Source organism: Siphateles boraxobius, unplaced genomic scaffold, assembly GCF_051911475.1.
Source record: "Siphateles boraxobius isolate OS27281-9 unplaced genomic scaffold, OSU_SipBor_1 6, whole genome shotgun sequence".
In the NCBI taxonomy this organism is placed as follows: Eukaryota; Metazoa; Chordata; class Actinopteri; order Cypriniformes; family Leuciscidae; genus Siphateles; species Siphateles boraxobius.
Genome location: NW_027509186.1, coordinates 23,789,176 through 23,801,400, shown reverse-complemented (window position 1 = coordinate 23,801,400; position 12,225 = coordinate 23,789,176). Strand labels below are relative to the sequence as shown.

Here is a 12,225-nt window from a genome sequence, read left to right as displayed (position 1 = left end):
GAAAGACTATGAGACTAGTTTTAAACAGCCTAAAATAATATCCGAGTCGATTAGAATAAAATCAAATGTTTTTACAGTTTATTATGTAAAGTAAATGTATCACACCAATTACATAATCAGTTCAAAGATAATAGATACAAACATCAAATGCTCTAGAGTAAAGAGAGAAGATGCAATACCTTAACATTATAAAAACGACATGATGCGAAGTGTTTTGGTGCACTTCGCATCACAGGCTAATCTGATTACAGAAAACGCGCTGAGCTCTAGTAGCATTTCATTATAGACAGACCTCATTTCATATGTAAACATAAGTTCACAGTGGGAATTCATGTTAATCACCATCACAGACTTACTGTGGGCAGAAGTTGATTCACCCATTTGCTAACAGTGGGAATGTAATTTGAGTTAACACCTGAGAACATGAGGCCATATGCCTGGAAGACACATCCTCCTATGTATGTGAATTATTTCTAAATTCTTAAATACCTTATTACCTTCTGGTTTACTTCTTTTGGCTCGTTTCCACTGAGCAGTACGGTACGGTACAGTACGGGTCGGGTCGGGTCAGTAAACCATGATCCAGCTAGCGTTTCCACCGCCAACAGTACCCTACTTGATAGGCGTGGTGTTTGCCGGAAAGAAGCGATCAACGTCATTTTCGCGCGAAGAAGAAAGCGACAAAATAAACACCATTGGATGGCATACAGCAGATCTTGTCCTTGCTTCTCGGCATGTTTGTCACAAGAAGACAAGCGCCGACATTAGGCATTTCTCAATACCAAGTATGTAAAGTTCTCAGCAGAAGGACTCCTGAGGACGCGAGTCCGGTAATTCTCCAAATGGAACAGCGTGTTCTTGAAAGCATCACTCAGCTCGCTCTGCATGTACATTTTAGGCAACAATAAAACGAAATATGTTATAAAACACCACTCTGCCTCTTTTCGTTTTCATTTAAATAAATTGTAAACATTATAGGCACACAAATGTGGTTCAGGCAATGTATAGACCTGATTATATACATGTTTAACGTTAGCCTATTTATAACAAAACGAAATATAAAACACAACCCTGCACAGCTCGTTTAAATTTAAAAAAAATATTAAACATATTCCAGGCAATATGTGCATTTGTACAAATGTTGCAATAAACAACATTACAGTGATAATCTTGTAATAAAAAATGACAAAACTCAACCCTATCTCTTGTTAAATTTCAGTTCTATCAATAATAGCCATTATACAAGTTTAAGTAAAAGGTAACGTTACAAGAAGCTATACAATAAGAAATAAAGCAAACAATTCAGTCAAATATACAAATTCAGCGCTAGTCTAACGTTAACTTTACAACGGAAAAGTTATAGCCTAAATGTATGAAACTTCACTTAGCCCTCAGCAAAAACGATTGGCCAGGAAACGAATTATTGATTCACGAGACCAAAGATCACCCGTTAGATATACACAAGACGAATTACCACTACAGAGTCAGCGGCAAACGTCAGAACGACTAGCCGAGGAAAGGCTGTTCCAGGTGGGGAACATGAGCGCCGAGCGCCCGGCTAATCGCCTGGAATGGATCAAATTATCATAAATCATTATAAATAAACCGCAGATTGGAGCTTTAAACAACTACATTCTCGCCTCAAAAACTCTTAAAACTACATTTCGTGAAAGAATAACGGTAGTATTATATTCCAACTGTATATTAAAAAATGGCGCTTCTTATGTTGCCATTCCCCTTGTAGCTCGCGCAAGTGACGATACTCTGTCAACCAATCAGCGTTCTGCAGTGAGTCTAGCTCCTCCCTTTAGTACCGTACCACTGTGCTTGGTACCCCAACGGAAGGGTACCCAAAAAGTGGTACGGTACGGTTCGGCTTTTTGGTACCATTCACAACTTTTGACAGTGGAAACGCAAATAATTGCATACCGTACCGAACTGTACCGTACCGTACCGCTCAGTGGAAACGAGCCATTTGAGAATGAGACCTTTGTACCAGTCGCACTGAGACATTTCAAATAATATCAAACGTGTGATACTGTATGATAATTATTCACATTAAACTATATAGATTCTTGGGTGAATTTCAGGTGATCTCAGCATGAGGGAGGAGGAGTGGGGGGAGAATGGGGGGTCAAGGGAAAAGATGTAGATTAGGATTGCTTAGGTGAGACTTGCGAGACGCTCTTGAATGGTGCACAAGAGAGAAATTCAAATGTTAAATTGCTTCTCTCAGAGAGTTGCGCAAGTTTTTCCAGTCTTACGCTATAGTCTGACATCTTATAAAAACATTGCATCAAAGTAACAATGAAAAAATAGAGACCTGAAATGCCTGTAAACACCCAAAAGACTGCAGTACTACAGACGATCATGAAAGGCTGTCACTCTCTCTTTCTCTCACAGGACCACAGGGTAGCAGTGAGTCTGTCACTTCCTCTTGTGCAAGGCTATTTTTAGCACTGTGGTCCGTGCTCAACCTAAATCATTGTGCAAGTTTGCTAGAACATTATTACTAAGGAAACCTGAATCTGCCCTGAACTGCTCCGTTTATAATGAGGTGTCAGGTAGCTCCTAAGCATTTTATTAACAGCTAAAGAGCATGAGAAAAATGGGACTGAAACATTTAGTTTTTCTCATTTCAGCAAGGGAAACAATTTTTGCAGATATCAGGCAGGTTTAAGGTTTCTACTTGTTGATACGCATGTTCTAGAAGGCTGACCCACCCAAGACAAACCTGCCATCACTTGCCAATGCCATAGTTTCACAACTTCCAATGAAGAGAACATGCACACCATGGCAAAAGTCTACCTTTCATTGATGTAAAAGAATTGTAAGTAGGGGGGTCCAAAACATGTTGGCAATAATCTTTGTCACCCTTTTATTAAATGCAACCTCCTTTTGCCAAGATAACAGCTTCGAGTTTTCTCCTATAATGCCTGATGAGTTTGCCTGATTTTTAACCCATCTGGTGGATTTGCTGCCAAAAAGCTATTTTTTTAGTTTCATCTGACCATAGAACCAGGTCCATTGTGATGGATGATTAAGGGAATGTGGCCTTTGTGTTTCCTTATTTACTCCTGTGAAAGAAGAAGTCACAGCTAGACAATATCATGTTCCTAGTCACCCTGGTGTGCTTAAAAAAAAAAATTTGTATTAATGGGGAAAATACTTCAGGTATATTTTACTCATAAAAAAATCTAGGGGTGCTAATAATTGTGGCCATGATGTTTTGGAGAAAAACATTTATCTAATGTGATTTCCCCCCTACTTTTCATTCTTTTGCTTCAATGAAAGGTTAGATTTTTGCGATTTTTTTTTAATGAAAGATCAAAATGATAAACGATGCCGATTTTTTTTTACAGCCATCTTTGAGCATATTGGTAGTTGAATGGTAGTTGTTTGGGATGTCACGAGGTCTCGTGATATTAAAACGTGACGATATTTCTCGTCAAGGTGACATTTTTATTTTGAGTAATTTGTGGCATTTACAGTGCTTGTATTATATTGTTCTGTCATTTACTGCATTTGATGATTCATACTCAGAAAGTAGAAACTGGTTAAATTCATTAAAAGATGATTAAAAATTTTCAAAATGTACCTGTCCTGCATAGTTTTGTATTTTGTGACTTTCAGTCGATTAAAAGACTACTTTTCCAGTCATATATTTCGTAATTGAAGATTTCTTAAAAATAGTGTTAAAATATTGTCTTGTCTCATTCTCATGAACACAATATCATGCATCGTCTTTTGAGCTATGTGTATTGCCAAATTGTAGCACACACAGTAAAGCATGTAGTAGAATATAGTACATCATAGTAAAGCATGGCAACCCTATATCAGTCCCTTGTAGATCTGAAGGAACCTTTTAAGAGCTGCATCTAAAAAATGTGAACAGAAAAGAAAATAAGAGAGATATAAACTAAAATTTTAATAAAATTGTATCCGATGGTCTACAAGATGCTTGATGATCTATTATGCTTTTCGCAGTTACATAGATTCACGAGTTGTCATCAAGTAAAAACGTCCTTGATGTATTTAACAGGAATAACAGTCATTTCGCACTATACTGCGTGGGTGCAGCAAGTGCTGAATTATTGGGTGTGGATAAAAATAGAATTTCATTTTCTCAGTGACAAAAAATAAGCAAGAAACAAAATAAAAGTGAAACATTCTGTTTGCTGAGAGATAATAATAGATCATCTGAGTCTCGCAGTCTGACAGCCACAGATATAGAAACTGCTATTGACTGAAATGCCATTACACAGATATAGTGTCACAATGCCTTCAATAAAAAAAAACAGTATAAAAACAGTTCAGCGGGAAACAAAACCAAACAAAAAAGGAAGAAAAACAAATGGAAGCAAAGTGTTTCTCATTTGAATGTACATCACAGGACGCCACAGGAAAACTCATAGACTGAGGTGCACGTTAATTGGTTTGGCAAAAACAAACCAACTTTGCAATTCAATCTTGGTGCTCTAAAGAACACATTCAGTATTCCCTGTTTTTATTCTCAACCAAAGTCAAGCAAAATTAATTTTTGAGAACGGACACAGAAATACTACTTGCTTATCTGCCACTAAAAGGTCACTTCCTTTGTGCCCATGATTAAATGTATACAGTAACACTGGAACATCCACTATGACCCCCATATGTACATATGAAACATAATGCAACAGCACATTAGAGCTTTACTCAATAAATAATGTGAAGAAACATCTACCTGTAGTATCTGAAAGTGTATTTCGAGACCTGAATTCCTAGTAGCAATGAGTTCTTAGATCTCTTTTTCCAGAAAGCCTTCTTTTTTCCCAAGAAATGCAACATAGATGGATTGTGCACACAATGAAATGAATTTTGTGCAGAGGGAAATCGAACCCTTTTGAAGCTTTGAGATCATGCAGAGCTAGACTTAAAGACAAACATGACATGATGGTTTGACTCACTGAAACCGCCTTTGATGCATACTGGGGCTCTTTTGCTGAGGGAATACCACTGTGACTTCTAAATAACAGAATAAATGCTAATAATTATTTTAGTGGTCTGTATTCTGGATGGTAGTGAATGAGCATCAACTACAAAATATATAACAGGGGTACACACTGTTGGAAGAGGTCCAACCTCCACACGTTCCTCCCAACATTGGTTTGAACAATCAAAGATGCCAAAATAAAGTAAAAAGCGGGGCGTCGGAACCATTGTATCTGGGTGGGACTGGGACAACCCCCTCCCACTTTTTAAGACCAATGATATTGGACCCATTCACTTTTACCGTCTCTAATTCAGCCCATATGTCTGTTCACTTTTCTGAGTGCTGTCACTAAAAGGCACCAGAATACAGGAAATGACATCTACTACTAGGACCAACCAACTTTTTTTTTTTTGCTTTCGACGCTCATGGTTGCACCACAAATAATTAATGAACACACTTATCATCATGATTTTACCAAAGATGGAGAAAAATCCTCTTTCAGTAAGTAAACGTGTCCCTCTCCCCTCAAATATGCCAAATATGTTGGTATTTAAAAGCGCTTACCTCCAAGTTTTCTGCTGTACATCGTTTATTTTTACCACGCATGTGCATTCCAGTTTAAGTGAGTCTGATCGATATGAGAAACTACGGTAAAAATCTCTAAAGGTCTCTACACTGTGTAGCTGTCATGATATTCAGCACGTTTTCTCTCCGCTGTGAATGCGAATAAGCAATCGACAGAACCGATTCACTGTTTCTTAGATTAAGATAACAGTGTACATTGTGACATGCTCTTTTTTGTGGTATATATATATGTTACTATTTTTTGTCTGGTTTTATTTTTTTTATTTTTTTTTACATTTGGATGCTAACTGGGGACTAATTTGTGATCTTTGATCTACAGTATAGTAACATAACAGATTAACTGATTGATCTGTTAATGAGTTTTGACTTTGGAAAAATATGCATATAAAAATCTTGAAGAAAAAAATCTAAATCCTTAAGGCATCCATGAAGAATCCTTGCTATTTATGAAGCCAACCAAATAGTGCCAAGTGTTTGCTGATTGGCAACCAGTTCTGACAAATGTAAAGGAACTAAATTTGCTCCAGTGATGAATTTCTGCTTGTTCAAAAATACAGTGAGCACTTTGATGCAATGGCAATAATATGTAGTCGACTTTCCCACCATCCGTCACACTGCCAACAACACTGATTCAGTAACTAGAATCTTGAAATGTTGTGGTAAATTTTGTAACCAAACCAAAGGAGTCTGTAAAATAGCACATCCCCATTTACAAAACCAAATATACCTTGACTACCTATATGACAGAGAGAGGAGAACTTTTTGGCTGATTTAGAAACATGCCTGAGGAGTAATAAGATGCCTATGGCAGCTTATTAGCAGTCTAGTCATTACCGCTACTCAACTTAAAACGGAAACTCTTCCACTTAAATTAAATACAACATGGATGACAGGCAGTCACATCAATATCCCAGAGAGATTCATAGAGCTTCAAATTCAAAACAACAGATGACACATGCTATGAGCTTCACATCCTAACCAACCACTTAAAACGGTAAAAAAGGCTAATGATCATAAGCTACAAAACATATTGACAGGATAACTCGAGGCTAAGAAGAACTGACGTTCTCTCCACCGGTTTCCTGATCCCAAGAGACTGATCAGTGATCTACATATTCTTGTTTAAAAAAAAATCCCTTGTAAAATTGTTATTGAATAAAAGCAGAAGTGTCATTTTTGGACCACCAGCTTCACCATTTTTTTTTGTGCTAAATTTTGTTTTTAAACAGGTTTTCTTGAACACTCCCCTCAACTGACATTGGTCATAAAACAGATAGTCCCGCCTCCCCCCCAAAAAAATCACACCATTTGTTGATGATACTTATAGTTGTCTCTGCATATTAAAGGTATAGTTCTACCAAAAATAAGAATCCTGCCATGATTTACTCGCCCTCAAGTCATTCCAATCCAAACCTGTATACGCCTTACGTTCCTCTGATGAACAGAATAATATATTTTGAAGAATTTTTCTTCTTGTATGTTTTCACAGAAGTCATCATAGAAGTCATACAGTTTTGGAACAACATGAGGGAGAGTAAATTATCATTTTTGTTCTAACGATTTGTGCTGCCTTGTCGAAAATGTCTCCTAAGAAACATAACTGTTCTGTTGTGGGATGTAATAATGTTCATAGCAGTTTTCACTTACTTCTGACATCAGAGCCACTGAAAACACAGTGGATGGATTTTATTTAGGAAGGAAAGGCGCCACTTAAACTTCCAAAATACATTTATGTTTGCGCAAATCATTTTCTGACAGACTGTTTTGTGGACGAGGGTCAATTCAAAGCAGTTGAAGTTAATCCTCAAGTGTGGATCATTGCCTACTGTTCGCGATCCAACGTCACCTCCAGTAGATGTATTTTATGATTTTTGAGCAAATCAGTCGATGTCAGCCAATGTCGTCGTAGGATGTCTGTGTACCTGTATATAATTTGAACCTTGTTTGTATAGTGTGTAACCAACCACACGGTACAAATACATTTTTTAAAGATATTGTATTAAAAACTGTGCATGTTTTCTGTAAAGACAAGACATTAAAATTGCTATGTTTATACAAAGGCCAACACATCGACACGAAGCTGTAGAACGAGGGATATTGGCGTGCAGACAGTAACATCACATAAATGTAATTTCGTTTGTACGTAGCAAACGTTATCACAGTATTTGTGTTTGTAGTTTCAAAAAATTGTGCCAATGTTATCACAGTTTGTGTGTGTCTGTGTGTGTGTGGCACATCCATAATTGCAAAGGGGACGTGATTACAACTCTATAAGTACATAACTGTATCAAATAACCATTCCGAGACGTCCTGGTCCATTCTCATTTGTGTTTCTTCTGCCAGGGTCTCTTCCTCATCTGGGTCTGATTCCAGTTCAAACATGTATGGCTGAATGCCATACAAAACAGCGGGTCTCTCACTCACTCTCAGCCATTCTGCTTCTACCGACTGTTTATTGCAGGTTTATTGCCATAGGTTTGCAAGTTACGCCCTCATCCAAAGGCAGGGCGGGGATATGCAGCTCATTTACATTTAAGGTTGGTACACACCAAAAGAAGCTCTTTTTAAAACAAGCCCAAAAAATGACATTTTCAAATGGTTATAATAAATTAACTGTGGGGTATTTTGTGCTGAAACTTCACAAATACATTCTGGGGACACCCGGGACCAATATTACATCTTGTAAAAAGGGGCATAATAGGTGCCCTTTAAGCTAGGTTGCTATGGAAAAAAATACGTATTAAAAAATAATACAATTAGATTCCTCAAAACAAATCTCTGCTTGCATATATACCTCAGCAGCCAATGTGAATCACATAATCAATAAACTTATAGAAATGCAAAGCACCACATTACCTGACATTTAGAATCATAAAATGCAAAGGGTAAGTTTTCTTTCAGATCAATAATTGCTCTGACATGCTGGACTGAATGTGCTGCCATTGGATGTATGTATGTTGAGATGTTCAGTGCAACAGTGTTTTTATTAAATGGCCCTGATTAAAGCATATTGGAGTAGGAAAAAGGCTGACCAATGGATCATCACTCTCCAGCTGGGTTCTTATTATGTCAAAAATTAATTTCCTTGTAAGCTTTATTTTTGTTCCTTACACTATTTTACGACACTATTCATAAAAACCCAAATATATTATTTGCTAGATCTACTGGGGGTCCATAAAGTTACTGCAGGGGTCTGTAAGCTGAAATACAAAACAAAGAAACTTTAAACTTGATATTTGTTAATGTCAAGGAAGGAAAGTTATTATAGATGGACCAAAGAGAATTTGACTGATATCTTTTTACCGATATTCAGATTTTTCTACTTAATCGGTTCTGAATTGGACCTATTATGCAAAATATTATCCACGACTGCTGACGGACTCTGCCCGATTAGCATAGACCCCGCCCTGAGTAAGCTGTACACATGTTTATCTCCTCGCCAGAGCATTTAGCAGCATCTTTCAAGTAAGAAATGCATTCTTATTAAAGCTACTAAAGCTATTCAATTAAGAGCAGTGAGTGATTTTCTGTTTTTATTTTGTTGTTTGATTCTTATTAACAGCATAGCACTGGGTACATTATATTATGCTGCTTTCACCTTAATACACAGATCTAATATACACATGGGATTTCTTTACTTGCTGTTCACGTTCACAGACATAACCGACTGTGAGTTTTTCATGTGTTTTTGACATAACCTTCAGTAGGGCTGGGGCGGTATGGATTTTTTGTAACCGCGGTTGAAAAGCAAGATTTTCCTGCGATATGGCGGTAAACCGCTTTAAATATCCCCAATATTAAATATGTTATTTTTTATTTAATCTATGTCGATTATATGAAAAGTGAACAGCATGAGTAGGATAGGATCATAAGATGGGTCAGACACGATTTTGACCACTTTATTAAGTTTTGTTTTGTAGAAAGCCTTACTTTAAATTAAATTTCGTTTTGTATAAATTGTACCTTAATTTTAATCACTGTTTCATTAACTAATTGCCTGGAATTAATAAATAAGAAGCAAATATAGCAGACATATAATCAGGAGGACGTGGAAGCGCCGGTGCGGTCTCTTGCGCGTGAACTGGAGCTCGTCTCATTAATGAACCGAAACTCGGCGTAGGCTAGGCCTAAATGTCTACTTTTAAACAAAATTCAAAACAAAATGATAAAATTTTAGGCTACAGTAGCCTAGTCAGGTAAGGTCAGGTTTGCCGATGTGCGTTATAGGCTATTTACTTATTTATATTTATCCCTGTGCGCCGATCGGAGACGGAGTTCACTGCTGATACAACTTAGCCAATATACTAGGGACTTTAGCCTTTAAATATCTTTGCTGCATTGGATCAGTGTTCTTTCTAGAACAGCCAAGATCTTTCTAGCCTCGCGGCAGCAGCGCCTCGCATTGCTCATAGACCTTAAAACAGTCAGCGGATGCGGTTTCGAAAAATTGATCAAAAAACGTTGGTCCGGGTAGATGGCGGACAGATGATGAGTTTTGTGATGCGGTTGCGAATGAAATAATAATAGCCCATCCGCGCATCTCTAATACGAATGGAATGTTATTATGTGTCATGGAACATTGCGCTCCTCAGCTCGCGAAAGGTCGGATTTGCTCCATCTTTTGATGATAAGTTTTGTTTAGAAAACCTAGAATCCATGTAAGACACAATATCATTAGACATAGGCTAATCCCTGTCATTAGAATCAATGAATCCATGTCATTAGAATCAATGAATCCAAGTCATTAGACACAACGCGCAAACATGTGCAGGCCAATGTGTTTTTTTTGTGTGTGTTTTTTTTGCAGTGATGACGGTGAAAAGCTCCGACCCGCGGTCGGAGTCACATGACCGCAGTATTGCGGTAATGTAGTAACCGTCCCAGCCCTAACCTTCAGTGTATTTGAAAGTTTAAGCGCAATAAGATGTGAAAGAGAACTTAGTTTAATACTGCTTTGGATGTGTGCTTTTATAAAACCATATCAGAAGTTTAGACTTATATGGCTTTAAAACACATGCAGATAATAAACTTTCATGATGATGAAGAACTTAAATGTCACGTGAGCGTGACCGCAATAGAGATGATAATCAAAACCAAACAGATGTTTTAGTTTTTGGCAGAGTATCCATACAGGCTCCGCCCTCTTATGGAAAGCAGGGTGGGAGCAGCACCTAATTTGCATTTAAAGATACATGCACAAAAATGGCATGTTTTTCCTTCTACTCAAAAATGAATTCAAAGACACATTCTGGGAACACCTGAGACTTTACTATTACATCTTGTAAAAAGGAGCATAACGTGTCCCCTTTAATATCAGGTCTACAAATAAATCAGTGTGTCTCTATAGGCCCCAACATACTAACACCTCTGTGCCTTTAACATGAAAGTGTTGTTCACAAGTAAATAACTTTTGCTTGAATAAAAAGTTCATTTTAAAGATAATCATTTTCAAGTCAGAAAAAAACAGCATCACTTAACTTAACTTAATTGTTTATCAATATAATTATAACTCTATTGTTGTTAATAATAAAATATAATAATAATAATAATAATAATAATATGTAAAAGAATGTTATTTAATGATTTATGGTATTATTATTATGTAAAAGAGCAACCAAAAACTAATTAGAATAGTCATATTAGTAGGCTAATATAGAAGTCATGAAAATACAAATCGGTTTCTAAAAGTTATTATTCAGCGTTACCAATAAAACCTAGAATCTATATCGTATTAGTGCTCCCTGGATTGCCTGAAAGTCTGGGTAAGGGTCCCTGGCTCAGATATGGGTGGCAACTCCTGCCTATATCCTAAAAACATTCTACATTTCAGAAAAAGGCAAATTTGTTGAGAGAACATGCTAAGATGAAGATAAGAAAACGTCAACGTTTGGACTGGTTCTCAAAACCATAAGCATTGGAATGAGCCCATGACGCCCAAAAAACGCTGTCTAGGTAGGCAGCAGACTAGGTTTTGAAACACAGACCTAGATCATCTCACGCATTCCAACAGATTGACGCGGAAAGTGAAGAGAGCAAACTGACTGTCCACTCTTTCTGCTGTGATACCGCAGCTACACGTCAATCCCGGAGATGTCACATCACATACATGCAGCACACAGACATCTCTCACCTTTCCCTCTGGTCTCTTTAGCCATCCTGCGTCTTTGCAGTTAGTTTGGACAGTACGCACGTCTCTTCCCTCTGTCCTTGTCTGCGCGCGGAACAAGCGATTTAAAGTCTATGCGCGTTTCATGTTCTAAGATGCAGTGGAAATGACATGCGAAGGTGAGAGTATCCATTAACGCTGAGAGAAATCCTTGTGTTGAAGTAAGCGCGGACTTGGGGCTGTTTGCATGTGTGCAGACTTTGCTGTTGTCCTCCTCTCCTGTTGAGCTCGTGTGATGTTCGACTGCCTCCAGTGGCTCTGCGCGAGATGCAGTCCACTTGGAAACCGCCAAGCGCATTAATGCAGGTTTCAGAAACACCCGCCTTCATATGGTAGATAGTTATTTATTATTCATGAACGTATTTAGATAAGAAATAATAATAATAATAATAATTTGTCTAGCGCATCCTTAAGTATGTTTCACAGTTATATATAGCCATATGAATACCGGTCAAAAGTTTGGAAACATCAGGACAATGTTTTTGAAAACTCGCTTATACTC

General features: G+C 37.5%; 1 protein-coding gene across 5 annotated transcripts in view; it reads right to left on the bottom strand.

The window, feature by feature from the left end:
• The window catches only part of pitpnm3 (PITPNM family member 3), a 161,597-nt gene extending 149,600 nt beyond the window's left edge, over window positions 1–11,997 (bottom strand). For 4 of the 5 annotated variants that reach the window (XR_013195945.1, XR_013195946.1, XR_013195947.1 and 1 more), the window contains exon 1: window positions 11,688–11,996. Coding sequence is in view for 2 of the 5 variants with exons in the window: in XM_077208298.1 (XP_077064413.1) it covers window positions 11,688–11,712 (25 nt within the window). In the remaining 3 variants the exon portion in view is untranslated. Of the gene's footprint in view, window positions 1–11,687 lie in introns of all 5 variants that reach the window. The other variant, XM_077208299.1, reaches the window with a different exon arrangement.
• Window positions 11,998–12,225: the final 228 nt, after the last annotated feature.